Genomic DNA, 14,603 nt, shown 5'->3' with positions numbered 1-14,603 from the left:
AGTTCACCAGTGCTTTCTTTCTTTCTTTCTCAGGATGTACCAAACTGTAGGTTTTGCCACTCCTAATACTGTAGCAATTTCTCGGATGGGTTTTTTCTGTTTTCGCAGCTTAAGGATGGCTCGTTTCACCTGCATGGAGAGCTCCTTTGACCGCATGTTTTCTTCACAGCACAATCTTCCAAATGCAAGCACCACACCTCAAATCAACTCCAGGCCTTTTATCTGCTTAATTGAGAATGACATAATGAAGGAATTGCCCACACCTGCCCATGAAATAGCCTTTGAGTCAATTGTCCAATTACTTTTGGTCCCTTTAAAAACAGGGTGGCACATGTTAAGGAGTTGAAACTCCTAAACCCTTCATCCAGTTTTAATGTGGATACCCTCAAATGAAAGCTGAAAGTCTGGACTTTATGTCCATTATATAACTATAACTTGAATATGTTTTCAGTAAACAGGTAAAAAAAGAAAATTTGTGTCAGTGTCCCAAATATATATGGACCTAACTGTATATTCATGATGAAAACACGGAGGATGAATAGAAAAAGCCAGAATGGTGGACGTGATCCAGTTCCTCCTGCACGTCTTTCAGAAAGTGCGGTTTGAGAAAGGTAAGGAGCAGCTGGAGGCGGAGTTTCGTGCCCTGCTGACCCGCTACAGTAAGCCGGTTCCACCTGTTCTGATCTTGGACGCGATTGGTGGGGATGAGGAGTTGGAGGGCGAGGTCACGCTGGAGCATCTTCCCGAGGCTGTGCTGCAGGATGTCATCTGCATCGCCGGGTGGCTGGTGGAGTACGGGCGGAACCAGGGTACACGCAAGAACCCGACTCTCTCACACACACTGTACACGCTCGAGTTCCAGGTCGACTGATTGCACCACATCGTGTGTGTGTGTGTGTGTGTCCAGACTTCATGAACGTTTATTTCCAGATCCGTTCCAGTCAGCTGGATCGCTCCATTAAGGGTCTGAAGGAACATTTCCGTAAGAACAGCGCCTCCTCTGCGCTGCTTTACTCTCCCGCAGTGCAGACCAAACGCAAGGACACGCCCACCAAAAAGGTTCCCAAGCGACCAGGTAAGTGTGACCTTTCACCTCGCATGCCTGCTTTAAGCACCCTTCATGGGTTTAGGGGCAGAGTGCACAAGGGTGAGTGTTTAGTACCTGCTGGAGTCAGTGTTGCATCCATGGGTTTCACTCAGGTCTTCTTTTCTTATCCAGAACTTTCTACTGGAACAGGACACAAGGTTCTGTGTTCTTCTGGTTCTGTGTCTCATACTAACATCTTCTCCTTTGTCTTCCCCTCGCCCTTTTACTCGTTCGGCTGAAACGATGGCAGTTTACATCCCAGGTAAAGTTTCCGTGTCGCTCGTGTGCTTTGGCCATCGCATGCTTTAACTACACCATCACAGAACCGGAGAGGAACCTCATCATTTGAACCTCATAGCTTTTCCACCAGCAGAACCTGATCAGGATCAGAAAAGCCATTTCTGTCAAATATCCAGCTCGGCATTTGGGGTCAGGCAACAAGTCTAAAACAAAGCCAGCGCTGGTTCCTTTCCTTCAGGGAGCTGCAACCAAACATCACAATATATCCAGGTTTATATTCCCCAGTAGAACTTCTGACCAGAACCAGGAGAAGTCCATCTTAGAACTTTAGATTCGAGTTAAAATCAGAAAGAACACCAAAATATCAGATCTTGCCTTTCTACTGAAAGGATTCAGAGCAGGAGGAGATGTAAACCAGTGGTTCCACCAGAAGAACCAGGCAGAGTGTTGTAGTTTATAGCACATCTAGGTCTGGTATGGGGGGGAAAAATCTGAAGGTTGGAGAAGAATTCCATAACAAATCCAGGTTCCCACTAGTGGAACCAGCTGTTTGTTGAAACTTCAGATCTTCACAGCAGAACAAGACAGGAACCTGTGGTTCCTCCAGGTAAAACAGCATCCAATCCCCATGATTGGATGCTCCATGGTTCCTCAGAAGATGGAAGTGGAAGGCTCGGGTGAAGCTAAAACAGCACCATGGAGCTCTAGGTTTAAAATCATAGTGCTATATAGAACTCCAGATGTTCATCAGAAGTTGTTCACGTTACTTGTATAATAGCGTTAAGGTTTCCTTCACCCTCAAACAGTGGCCAAATTTCATGTTCTGTTTTGAAGACCAAGGTTCTAAATCCAGGTAACCATGAGTTAGAACTATGGTGAAAACTCAGGAGCAGTTTCTAGCAGAACATCCTTCCTTACCTTTTCAGATCTTTACTTCATACGGTCTGTGGATGGTTCTTATCTACACCCATCGAGAACCTTCACTCGCTTAGTTATGTTACTGCTGCTTCAGAGTGCAGTGCTTGTGTGTGTGTGTGTGTGTGTGTGTGTGTGTGTGTGTGTGTGTGTGTGAGATGCCTGCTGTATTAACTGTTCCCCTTCCATCCCGTGATCTCTCACCATCATGGGTTCTCACATGGGTTCTGCTTCTCTCACAAGTAAATGCATGAATTGTGCTGCCATCTACCACCACATGGAGGTGCTGTCTTCACTCTGAGACTTGGAGAGAGACTCGAAGCTCTGCACGATCTTCTGTCGAGCCGTGTATCTCAGCTCCAGACCTGCACACCGTTCTAACACTGTTCTTTGATATGCACTGACTCTGTGGAAGCCCCGCCCCACTCCCTCATCTCGTGTTATTAACATTTTATCTTGAGGAAGAAATGCTGAAACTTGGCTCTCCTACACCTGGGGGTGCAGATGTCCTCCGTCTCGTAATGGTAAAAACGGAAGCGTGCGAATATACGAGGTTTTACGGTAATCACCAGGTGCTTACGCAAGAACGTGTACGTTAACGTTTGTCTTGTCTATGTCTTCGCTAATGATGCGTTCACCTGAAGTCGGTTTAACGATTGTTGCTTATCGTGCTGTACGGGACGCAATAAGAGTTCGGTAACCATGAATGTGGTGGTGATGATGATGATGATGATGATCTTCAGGACCCGTTAAACGATGACCGTAGCTACTATGTTCCGTTGTACTGTGTAGCAGCACAGGTCTCTCGCTCTTCACGTCATCATTAATCGTAAATAAACTCTGTGAACTCTACGGATTTGCGTGCTAATTAGCGAGCTACACACTTGGACGCTGTAATTCATCCTCTTTCTTTCCACGGCAAGTGTGATGAGACGTTACAAAGATGTTTGTTCAACAAGCTGCTCCTCTTTTAAATCCAGCATGTTCCTTTTCCAGTTCGTCATCGCCACGACTGCGTTTGAAGCGATTTCGTGTGTTTTCCGTCCTGCCGTCGGTGGATTTTCAACAAGCGTTGTAGCAGCAATCGCTCTGAGACTGTGGTCACAAAATCAGGCCTTAAATCAGCTTTGGAATTTCCCTCGAAAGTGCCACGTCGACTCAAAGTCCGTGTGGTTGGAATCCTCAACATGGCCGCTCACCACATGAACACGTGTTTAAAGGGGCTGGCTTTCTTCTCCCACAATCCAGTTCATTGTTTTTGTTTTTAAAACATGTAGCGGCGACACTGATGGGCCTTTTCGACTACCCTTTTTCAGCTCACTTCAGCCCAACACGGCTCGCGTTTCGACTACCTCAGAGCAGCACGACTCGGCTCGCGTTTCGACTACCTCATAGCAGCACGACTCGGCTCGCTTCAGCCCTACTCGGCACCCAAAACTCGCACCGTTTTGCAGTGGGGCTGAAGTGAGCCAAACCGTGCTGAGTGGGGCTAGGGGCGTAAGGAGACACTCCCCTGTGCACTGATTGGTGAGGAGGAGTGTCCTCACATGCCCACACACGCCCCGCGAGCACGCTGGGAACCACCATCTGTAAACATCGTAAACCCGGAAGAAGAATTATTACGACAAATTATGCGCCTCGCCTCATCTATACGCTCTTGCCAGTATCTGTTGGCGTTGTCGGTGACAACAAGCCACAGCACCAAGACCAGCAACACTAACGACTCCATGTCCTCCATGTTTATTGTTTACTATCCGGGTCATGAGACTACCGCTTAAAAGGTCACTGATGTCACTGTTTGCGCTGCCTAACGACATCACGTGACGTCCACCCACTTTCGCTAACTCCACCCAATGTGTCCACCCACTTCCAGCCAGCACGGTTCAGTGCAGTTGTAGTCGAAATGCAACTTCAACAGCCCCACTCAGCTCGACTCAGCCCAACTCAGCACGGCACGGCTCAGCCCGACTCAGCCGTGTTGGTAGTGGAAAAGCCCCATTAGCTCTCTTTGCATCAAAACCTCAGCAGATTCACCCTTCAGAACCCAAAGAACTTTATCTTCATCGACACGCTGTGGAAGTTTCGAACAAAATACTCCTGACCTTTTCTTTCCTCTGCGAGACGACGGTCGAGTTCGGTTCTGGTCCATTACAACAGAATAACCATACGAGAACGGAACAGAATGGCTCGGATCGGCCAAAAGAATTTAAAATATACTGACTTTGAGAAGATATCTTCGGTTTCATGTTAGGATTTGAGATCTGTGGTGTAGCATGTCACTGTGGTGTTGCGGATTGTTTTTGGAATATCGCTAGCATTGAAAATGGCGACTCGCTGCTTGGCGGAGAGGATACTGGGAAGGCTGAGCCGCCTCTTTAAGACGTGTTTACTTATAAATCTGCGATACAGTTAGGAGGAAAATAAAATCTATATCGCTTGTCACAGTTAGCACAGCTGGCGAGTTCGATACTTAAAAAAAACTAACATGGAGGTGTATGGTGGTTTTTTTTTTTTCTTCTCCTTTTTCCCCCACTTTGGAGAAAATGAGTTCCATGTCGCGTACAAGGTTCCTGTAAAACCCCAAAGACGTAAATGTGTACGCACACGCACGCATTCCAACTGACCCCACAGCATCTACATGTTACTCTTTCCCTACTCACGTATCGGCTAACAGTTATCCTCCCTTATCCCGTTTCCTGCTTTATTTAAATCTCCTTCCGTGTGCCGTGGCCCCGGAGCATCATGGGCCACTGAAGATCAGGAAAAGCTCCACTGATTCCATTCTCTTTAATTCGAGACAGATCCTTCAGAAGGCTCTGTGACGTCATTGTGAAGTTTGACGATGGTGTCCAAGACAGAACCACCTCAAAACCGCTTCCTCCAGTCGAGGACGACCCAAACGTGAACGTTAAAGCGTCTTTGCTGGTTCTGGTGCCGATAACTCAAATCCATTTGAGCTTTAGCGGTATGTTTAGGGTCGTTGTCCTGCCGGAACGTGAACCTTCGTCCTAGTCAAAAAAACCCTGGTTGACTCAAACAGGTTTTCCTCCAGAATTGCCCTGTATTTAGTGCCATCCATCTTTCTTTCAGTCCTGACCAGCTTTCCTGTCCCTGCAGATGAAAAACATCCCCACAGCATGATGCTGCCACCACCATGCTTCACTGCTCTGTGGGTTTGGAGAAGAACCCTGAGCACTTGCTTAGAACTTTGACCTGCAGGTCTGGAGATGAGAACCGTTTCAGATAGGGGTGTGTTGTAAGCAGTGCTGACCATCGCTCTGATCTAAAGTGTGTGTGTGTGTGTGTGTGTGTGTGTGTGTGTGTGTGTGAGCACTCAGTGTGAAGTGTGTTTGTGAGCATGAGCTGCAGTGTGCACATTAATCCATCACTGCTCTGATGAAATAACCCGTGTGTTCTCTCCTCACTGTTGTGTGTGTGTGTGTGTATAATGCACTCCAGGTGTGTGTGTGTGTGGGAACAGTGGGTTCTGCTGATGGGTTCGACTGTACTTCCAGAAGAACTTTTCACCTTTCCTTTTTTTTTTTTTAAGAACTCACTCACTCACTCTGTCACTCTTCTTCTGCACGGTGCACTCTTCCTGTCTTTCACCCCCTCCCCTCCTGTCTGCCTGTGGCTCTGTGGGGTGCAGGGACGATCCGTAAAGCTCAGAATCTGCTGAAACAGTACTCTCAGCATGGCCTGGATGGGAAAAAGGCCTCTAACCTCATTCCTCTGGAAGGTAATCTGTCTCTTCCTCACTTCTTCTTCCTCTTCTCGTCTCTCCAGCGCTGCTGTGTTTGTGAAGACCGAATGCAGACTTACAGCTCAGATGGGGTTAGTTTAGTGTGGAGTTAGTTTGAAAGTTTCAACAGGACGTTATATTTTTGGTGGAACTCGTGATCAGTGCTAAAGTGGAATAGTTTAATTTCAGCCACACAGAGTTTATCCCTGACAGACATCACGTCTGAGGGAAACGTTCATGTTTTCGAGTCGGTCCCTCCCCCACGAGACAGAAACTCCACCGCTCCACTGGGGGCTGAAGTGCTGATTTAGAGACAGGATTAAAGAAAATAAAAATAAAAAAAACACCAAAAGCACTGACCTGTGCTCTGATTGGACAGAATGAGTTGAGTGTAAATGGATTTGGAATGTTATTGGTTCAGATGTGGAGTTTGTTGCTGTGATGTAAGTCTCTGTGTTCAGGCTCTTCGAAAACACACACACACTTCGGTACAATGGGTGTATGTGCTTCCCTGGTTGAAGGCTTGGTGGGCGGGGCCTGCTTCTTTAGTTCTCCCACTGTGACAGTGGGCCTGGGTCATGTGACTTTAGGTCATGTGGCTCGGGTCATGTGACTTTACCCCCTCAACCAATCAGGTTACGATAATGAGCTGCGCGGGGTTAAGCACCTGTCGGACGCACTGAGTGACAAGCATGGGGCCTCAACAGGTGAGTCTATAAGCCCCGCCCACTGTTGGCTCTGCCTTGGCGGAACCACGCCCACTTTTATTGTCTAAAAGACCCTCATGTTGTAATAAAAATCATAGATTTGTTTCTCTCTCTGTCAGAAGTTTACATACAGGGACATGAATGAATTTCACGGCAGTTTTGTTCTTTCGCTGATTTTCTCTGATCTGTTCTTCTGTGATGGAATGATTACACAACATACACCTTTAATAGAAAAAAAATTATTTGGTGCACAAGTTGACATTTATTTTGGGTTTTCTGAACAACACGGGGTCAAAATTATACACCCACCCACGCAGATTATTAATTCAGGGGTGCTGAAAGTTCCAGAATGTCTTTAACTCTCCAGGATCAAGGCCTCTTAACTTCCTGTTAGTGATGATTGATTGATTGACTCCAGCTGGTAGTTTCTTAAAAGGGTTCAATTGACACTTATTGGATTGACCAACACACAGTACAGTGGGAAAAGCCCAGGAGCTCAGTGCAGATCTGGGAAACAGGATCACAGATTTACACTCGGGAGCATCTCCTAGAGTCGTTTCTAAACAAGTGCGGATTCCATCATCACTTCTTAAACAAATTATATTTAAGTAGAAATTATTGGAGGTGAAGTCACTTTGCTGGAAGTAGTCGTACTCAAAACTATCAAAAATATGTGGACAGTGTTTGATAATCGGGTCTGTTCCAGGAAAAACGCACAGTTTAATTGAAGGTGACTAATTGTGGTGAATGTTGATGAATATTCAAACAGAGTTCTGACAGAAGCTCGCTGATGGCGAACAAAAGCGTCTGGGAAAGGAGAAACTCATTCAGGGACGTTTAACCAAATATTGTGTGTCCATATGAATATTTATGACCATGTGTATGAATATTTATGACCCTGTGTATGAAGCCACAGTTTTACCCTCACATTCATCTTCCTGTCTGTAAACTTCTGACTGAAACTATGTGGATATTATTTTTCAAGTGATGTCATTTTTATTGAATTAAATTTGTTACCCTCTTCTTAACCTCTCTCACCTCTCTGCCTCTCTCTCTCTCTCCCCCAATCTCTCGCCTCTCTCTCCCCTGCCTCATGCCTCTCTCTCTCCCCCTGCCTCTCTCTCTCCCCCTGCCTCTATCTCTCCCCTCTCTGCCTCTCTCTCCCTCTCCCTGCCTCTCTCTCTCTATCTCTCCCTCCCCCTGCATCTCTCTCTCCCCTCTGCCTCTCTCTCCCTCCCCCTGCCTCGCGCCTCTCTGTCCCTCCCCCTGCCTCGCGCCTCTCTGTCCCTCCCCCTCTCCCTCTGCCTCTCTCTCCCCCCCTCTGACTCTCTCCCCTCTGCCTCTCTTTCTCCCCCTGCCTCTCTCCCTCTGCCTCTCCTCCCTCTGCCTGTCTCTCTCCTCCCTCTGCCTGTCTCTCTCCTCCTCTCTGCCTGTCTCTCTCCTCCCTCTGCCTGTCTCTCTCCTCCCTCTGCCTCTCTCTCTCCTCCCTCTGCCTCTCTCTCTCCTCCCTCTGCCTCTCTCTCTCCTCCCTCTGCCTGTCTCTCTCCTCCCTCTGCCTCTCTCCCTCCCCCTCTGCCTGTCTCTCTCCTCCCTCTGCCTCTCTCCCTCCCCCTCTGCCTGTCTCTCTCCTCCCTCTGCCTCTCTCCCTCCCCCTCTGCCTGTCTCTCTCCTCCCTCTGCCTCTCTCCCTCCCCTCTGCCTGTCTCTCTCCTCCCTCTGCCTCTCTCCCTCCCCCTCTGCCTGTCTCTCTCCTCCCTCTGCCTCTCTCCTCCCCCTCTGCCTGTCTCTCTCCTCCCTCTGCCTCTCTCCCTCCCCCTCTGCCTGTCTCTCTCCTCCCTCTGCCTCTCTCCCTCCCCCTCTGCCTGTCTCTCTCCTCCCTCTGCCTCTCTCCCTCCCCCTCTGCCTGTCTCTCTCCTCCCTCTGCCTCTCTCCCCTCCCCCTCTGCCTGTCTCTCTCCTCCCTCCCCCTCTCTCTCTCCCCCTCTCTCTCTCCCCCTCTGCCCCTCTCTCTTCCCCCTCTGCCCCTCTCTCTCCTCCCTCTGCCTCCCTCTCTCCTCCCTCTGCCTCTCTGTCCCTCCCCCCTTCCTCCCTCTGCCTCTCTCTCTCCCTCCCCCCCTTCCCCCTCTGCCTCTCTCTCTCCCCTCTCTGCCTCTCTGTCCCTCTCCCCTCTCTCTCTCTCTCTCTCCTCCCTCTGCCTCTCTCTCCCCCCCGCCTCTCTCTCTCCTCCCTCTGCCTCTCTCCCCTCTCTGTCCCTCCCCCCTACTCCTCCCCTCTGCCTCTCTCTCTCTCCCCTCTGCCTCTCTCTCCTCCCTCTGCCTCTCCCCCTCTCTCCTCTCTCTCTCCTCCCTCTGCCTCTCTCTCTCCTCCCTCTGCCTCTCTCTCTCCTCCCTCTGCCTCTCTCTCTCCCCCCTGCTCCCTCTCCCTCTCCCCCCTCCTCCCGTCTGCCTCTCTCTCTCCCCTCTCTCTCTCTCCCCCCTCTGCCTCTCTCTCCCCTCTCTGCCTCTCTGTCCCTCCCCCTCTCTCTCTCCCCCTCTTTCTCTCCCCCTCTGCCTCTCTTTCTCTCCCCCTCTCCCTCTCTCTCCCCCCTCTGCCCCTCTCCCTCCCCCTGCCTCGCGCCTCTCTGTCCCTCTCCCTCTGCCTCTCTCTCTCTCCTCCCTCTGCCCCTCTCTCCCTCTGCCCCTCTCTCTCTCTCTCCCCCTCTGCCCCTCTCTCTCCTCCCTCTGCCTCTCTCTGCCTCTCTCTCCCTCCTCTGCCTCTCTCCCTCCTCTGCCTCTCTCCCCCTCTGCCCCCTCTCTCTCTCTCCCTCCTCTGCTCTCTCCTCCCTCTGCCCCCTCTCTCTCTCTCCCTCCTCTGCCTCTCTCCTCCCTCTGCCTCTCTGTCCCTCCCCCCTTCCCCCTCTGCCTTTCTCTCTCCCTCCCCCCCCTTCCCCCTCTGCCTCTCTCTCTCCCTCCCCCCCTTCCCCTCTGCTCTCTCTCTCCCTCCCCCCTCTGCCTCTCTCTCTCCCTCCCCCCCTTCCCCCTCTGCTCTCTGTCCCTCTCCCCCCTCTCTCTCTCTCTCTCTCTCCTCCCTCTGCCTCTTTCTCTCCCTCCTCTGCCTCTCTCTCCCCCCTCTGCCTCTCTCTCTCCTCCCTCTGCCTCTCTCCCCTCTCTGTCCCTCCCCCCTACTCTCTCTCTCTCTCTCTCTCCCCCCTCTGCCTCTCTCTCTCTCCCCTCTGCCTCTCCTCCCTCTCCCCCTCTCTCCTCCCTCTCTCCTACCTCTCTCCTCCCTCTGCCTCTCTCTCTCCTCCCTCTGCCTCTCTCCTCCCTCTGCCTCTCTCCTCCCTCTGCCTCTCTCCCCCCTCTGCCTCTCTCTCTCCTCCTCTGCCTCTCTCTCCTCCTCTGCCTCTCTCTCCCCCCTCTGCCTCTGTCTCTCCCCCTCTGCCTCTCTCTCTCCTCCTCTGCCTCTCTCTCCCCCCTCTGCCTCTGTCTCTCCCCCTCTGCCTCTCTCTCTCCTCCTCTGCCTCTCTCTCTCCTCCTCTGCCTCTCTCTCCCCCCCTCTGCCTCTCTCTCCCCTCTGCCTCTCTCTCCCCTCTCTGCCTCTGTCCCTCCCCCCTCTCTCCTGCCTCTCTCTCTCTCTCTCTCTCTCTCCTGCCTCTCTCTCTCTCTCTCTCTCTCTCTCTCTCATCCTGCCTCTGCCTCTCTCCCCCCTCTGCCTCTCTCTCTCTCCTCCTCTGCCTCTCTCTCCCCCCTCTGCCTCTGTCTCTCCCCCCTCTGCCTCTCTCTCTCCTCCTCTGCCTCTCTCTCCCCCCCTCTGCCTCTCTCTCTCCCCCCTCTGCCTCTCTCTCCCCCCCTCTGCCTCTCTCCTCCCTCTGCCTCTCTCTCTCCCTCCTGCCTCTCTCTCCCCTCTGCCTCTCTCTCCCCTCTCTGCCTCTGTCCCTCCCCCCTCTCTCCTGCCTCTCTCTCTCTCTCTCTCTCTCTCTCTCTCTCTCTCTCTCTCTCTCTCTCTCCTGCCTCTGCCTCTCTCCCCTCTCTGCCTCTCTGTCCTCTCTGCCTCTCTCTCTCCTCCCTCTGCCTCTCTCTCTCTCCCCTCTCTGCCTCTCTGTCCCCTCCCCCACTCTCTCTCTCTCCCCGCCCTCTCTCTCTCCCCCCTCTCTCCCCCCTCTGCCTCTCTGTCCCTCCCCCACTCTCTCTCTCCCGCCCTCTCTCTCTCCCCCCTCTGCCTCTCTCTCTCTCCCCCTCTCTCTCCTGCCTCTGCCTCTCTCTCTCTCCTGCCTCTGCCCTCTCTCTCCTGCCTCTGCCTCTCTCTCTCCCCCTCTCTCTCCTCCCTCTGCCTCTCTCCCCTCTCTGCCTCTCCCCCCTCCTCCTCCCCTCTGCCTCTCTCTCTCCCCCCCTCTGCCTCTCTCTCCCCCCTCTGCCTCTGTCTCTCCCTCCCCTCTGCCCTCTCTCCCTCTCCCCCTCTCTCCTCCCTCCCTCTCTCCTACCTCTCTCCTCCCTCTGCCTCTCTCTCTCCTCCCTCTGCCTCTCTCCCCCCCTCTGCCTCTCTCTCTCCTCCTCTGCCTCTCTCTCTCCTCCTCTGCCTCTCTCTCCCCCCCTGCCTCTCTCTCTCCCCCCCCTCTGCCTCTCTCTCTCCCCCCCCTCTGCCTCTCTCTCTCCCCCCTCTGCCTCTCTCTCCCCCCCCTCTGCCTCTCTCTCCCCCCCTCTGCCTCTCCTCCCTCTGCCTCTCTCTCTCTCCCCCTCTCTGTCTCTCCCCTCTGCCTCTCTCTCCCCTCTGTCCCCTCCCCCCTCTCTCCTGCCTCTCTCTCTCTCTCTCTCTCTCTCTCTCCTGCCTCTGCCTCTCTCTCCTGCCTCTGCCTCTCTGTCCCCTCTGCCTCTCTGTCCCCTCTGTGCCTCTCTCTCCCCCCTCTGCCTCTCTCTCCCCCCTCTGCCTCTCTCTCCCCCCTCTGCCTCTCTTCTCCCCCCCTCTGCCTCTCTCTCCCCCCTCTGCCCTCTCTCTCTCTCCCCCTCTGCCTCTCTCTCTCCCCCCCTCTGCCTCTCTGTCCCTCCCCCCCTCTCTCTCTCATCCTGCCTCTGCCTCTCTCTCTCTGCCTCTCTCTCTCCCGCCCTCTCTCTCCCCCCCTCTGCCTCTCTCTCTCCCCTCTCTGTCCCTCCCCCCCCTCCTCCCCTCTGCCTCTCTGTCTCTCCCCTCTGCCTCTCTCTCCCTCCCCCCCTCCTCCCCTCTGCCTCTCTCTCTCTCCCCTCTGCCTCTCTGTCCCTCCCCCCTCTCTCTCCTGCCTCTGCCTCTCTCTCTCTCCCGCCCTCTCTCTCTCTCTCTCTCCCCTCTCTGCCTCTCTGTCCCTCCCCCCCTCCTCCCCTCTGCCTCTCTCTCTCCCCTCTGCCTCTCTCTCTCTCCTCTCTGCCTCTCTGTCCCTCCCCCCTCCCGCCTCTGCGCCTCTCTCCCTCCTCTGCCTCTCTCTCTTCCCTCTGCCTCTCTCTCTCCCCCCCGCCTCTCTCTCCCTCCCCCTGCCTCGTGCCTCTCTGTCCCTCCTCCTCTCCCTCTGCCTCTCTCTCCCCCTCTGCCTCTCTCTATCTCCCCTCTCTAGTTCCCCTCTCTCTATCTCTCTCTCTCCCTCTCTCTCTCTCCCCTCTGCCTCTCTCTCTCCCCGCCTCTCTCTCTCTCCTCCTCTGCCTCTCTCTCCCCACCGCCTCTCTCTCCCTCCCCCTGCCTCGCGCCTCTCTGTCCCTCCTCCTCTCCCTCTGCCTCTCTCTCTCCCCCTCTGCCTCTCTCTCTCTCCCCCTCTGCCTCTCTCTATCTCCCCTCTCTCTATCTCTCTCTCCCCCCGCCTCTCTCTCCTGTCCCCTCCCCCCAGGTTAGCTGTGGTATAAACAGTGTTATTGATGTTGTGTTGCTGTAGTATTATTTCTGTGTGAACGGTGTTGAGTCGCAGTGTTCACTCTGACCTCAGGCAGGTTCATGATGGTGTGAGATGATGATGATGATGATGGAAGTGAATCACCACCAGATTAGCGTTGTGCTAATGTTCTGTGATGGGCTGTGTTTACAGCAAAGAGGGACACGTGGACTTCGTTGATGGTTTAACTTCTGCTCTGAGGTGTGCTGTGAAGATGATCATGTGACACCTGTGTGTGTGTGTGTGTGTGTGTGTGTGTGTGTGTGTGTGTGTGCGCGCGCGTGTGTGCGTGCATCAGGGAAAGACGATGTAATGGACGTGGAGATCGACTCGTATATCCACTGCATCAGTGCGTTTGTGAAGCTGGCACAGAGCGAGTACGCGTTACTGACCGAGATCATTCCTGAACATCACCAGAAGAAAACCTTCGACTCGCTCATACAGGTCTCTCTCTCTCTCTCTCTCTCTCTCTCTCTCTCTCTCTCTCTCACACACACACACACACACACACACACACACACACACACATATATATATATATATATATATATATATATATATATATATATATATATATATATGCCGTACACATTACACTCTGTGTGTGTGTGTGTAGGAGGCGTTGGATAACCTGATGCTGGATGGTGATAACATCGTAGCAGCTGCACGCAGAGCCATAATGAGACACGATTACTCAGCGGTGCTCACCATCTTCCCCATCCTCCGCCACCTCAAACACACCAAACCGGACTTCGACACCACACTGCAGGTCTGAGAGGGGGTGTGTGTGTGTGTGTGTGGTTTAGTAGCAGGGAGAGCTGGCCTGAGTGAGTGAGTGTGTGTGTGTGCTGGGAGTTGGAGTTGGTGTTTGCTGAGCGTGCTCATGGGAAATGGAGTCCATAACCGACTCCAGTTTGGGTGTGACGACGACAGCAACATGAAATAAATGTAAATAAAAACAGAATGCGATGATTCTTGACATTGAATTCAATACAAAGACGAGATATTGAACATTCAAACTGATAAACTTTAGTGTTTTTTTTGTAAATATAAACTCATTCTGAATTCGATGCCTGTTCCAAAAACATTGGGACGGGGCAGTGACAGACTGAGGAAGGTGTGGAATGATCAAACACCTCTGTGTGGGACGTTCTACAGGTAACCAGGGTCACTGATCATTGGAAAGGCTCGGCCACTCACAAGTAAGGGCGGGGCGAGGGGGCGGAGTTGTAGAAAAATAAGCGCAAAGGGGAAAGTAAATGGAATAAAATAAATTTAAAATAAATTCAAAACAAAAATGAATAAAAGAGCCAAAATGGAAAACTAAATCAGGGAAAAGCAATAAAAGTATCGGAGGAAGTGTAAAATGTAGAGAATGAGGAAAAAGCGAAAAGGAACTGAAAGGTAAATGATGGTGTTTGTGGTGTTTGTGGCCTGTGTACTGAAGGGGGTGTGTGTGTGTGTGTGTGTGTGTGTATGTGAGAGAGAGAGAGATTTGGGACGCAAGCGTCCTACAGGAGTGTGAGGGGTGGGACAGAGGACACTCGGGGACAGTGTGTGATTTAAACTATTAAATTCAGTGTCCTCCCCAATCATCAGTGTAACTTCCTGTTTGTCAGTGGTGCTGTGTGATGTCATTTCCTCCTGTGTGTAGGGCACTGCGGCGAGCACGAAGAACAAACTGCCGACTCTGATCACCTCGATGGAGACGACGGGAGCCAAAGCGCTGGAGGAGTTCGCCGACAGCATCAAGGTGATGAGAGGAGGATGAGGGGGCGTGGCAGGGGCGTGGCAGACTGATTCCTCTTGAAAGGAACAGTTTGAGTAAACCAGGACTCCTGAGTGGCAGGAAGTTGTTGTTGTGTGATGTTTCTGCCGTGGTAGTTGACCTCTAACAGTGGATTACAGTGGACTGAAACACTGAGCCTTTATTTTACTTTCCTTCTTTTTCTTCCAGAATGATCCGGATAAAGAGTACAACATGCCGAAAGACGGGACGGTACACGAGCTCACCAGTAACGTAAGCACACACACACACACATCCTCTC

At 52.3% G+C, this 14,603-nt stretch overlaps 1 protein-coding gene across 4 annotated transcripts in view; it reads left to right on the top strand.

Moving 5' to 3' along the window:
• The window catches only part of exoc7 (exocyst complex component 7), a 36,764-nt gene that overhangs the window by 7,531 nt on the left and 14,630 nt on the right, over nt 1-14,603 (top strand). The window contains exons 5-13 of one of the 4 annotated variants that reach the window (XM_060939153.1): nt 593-809; nt 908-1,075; nt 5,892-6,018; nt 6,406-6,434; nt 6,617-6,691; nt 12,854-12,999; nt 13,172-13,324; nt 14,210-14,308; nt 14,513-14,575. In XM_060939153.1, the coding sequence (XP_060795136.1) occupies nt 593-809; nt 908-1,075; nt 5,892-6,018; nt 6,406-6,434; nt 6,617-6,691; nt 12,854-12,999; nt 13,172-13,324; nt 14,210-14,308; nt 14,513-14,575 (1,077 nt within the window). The remainder of the gene's footprint in view (nt 1-592; nt 810-907; nt 1,076-5,891; nt 6,019-6,405; nt 6,435-6,616; nt 6,692-12,853; nt 13,000-13,171; nt 13,325-14,209; nt 14,309-14,512; nt 14,576-14,603) is intronic. The other 3 variants (XM_060939151.1, XM_060939150.1, XM_060939152.1) reach the window with 3 other exon arrangements.

This window comes from Neoarius graeffei, chromosome 14 (assembly GCF_027579695.1).
Source record: "Neoarius graeffei isolate fNeoGra1 chromosome 14, fNeoGra1.pri, whole genome shotgun sequence".
NCBI classification, from domain to species: domain Eukaryota; kingdom Metazoa; phylum Chordata; class Actinopteri; order Siluriformes; family Ariidae; genus Neoarius; species Neoarius graeffei.
The sequence above is the reverse complement of the archived record's forward strand: the minus strand, read 5'-3'. Positions and strand labels throughout refer to the sequence as shown.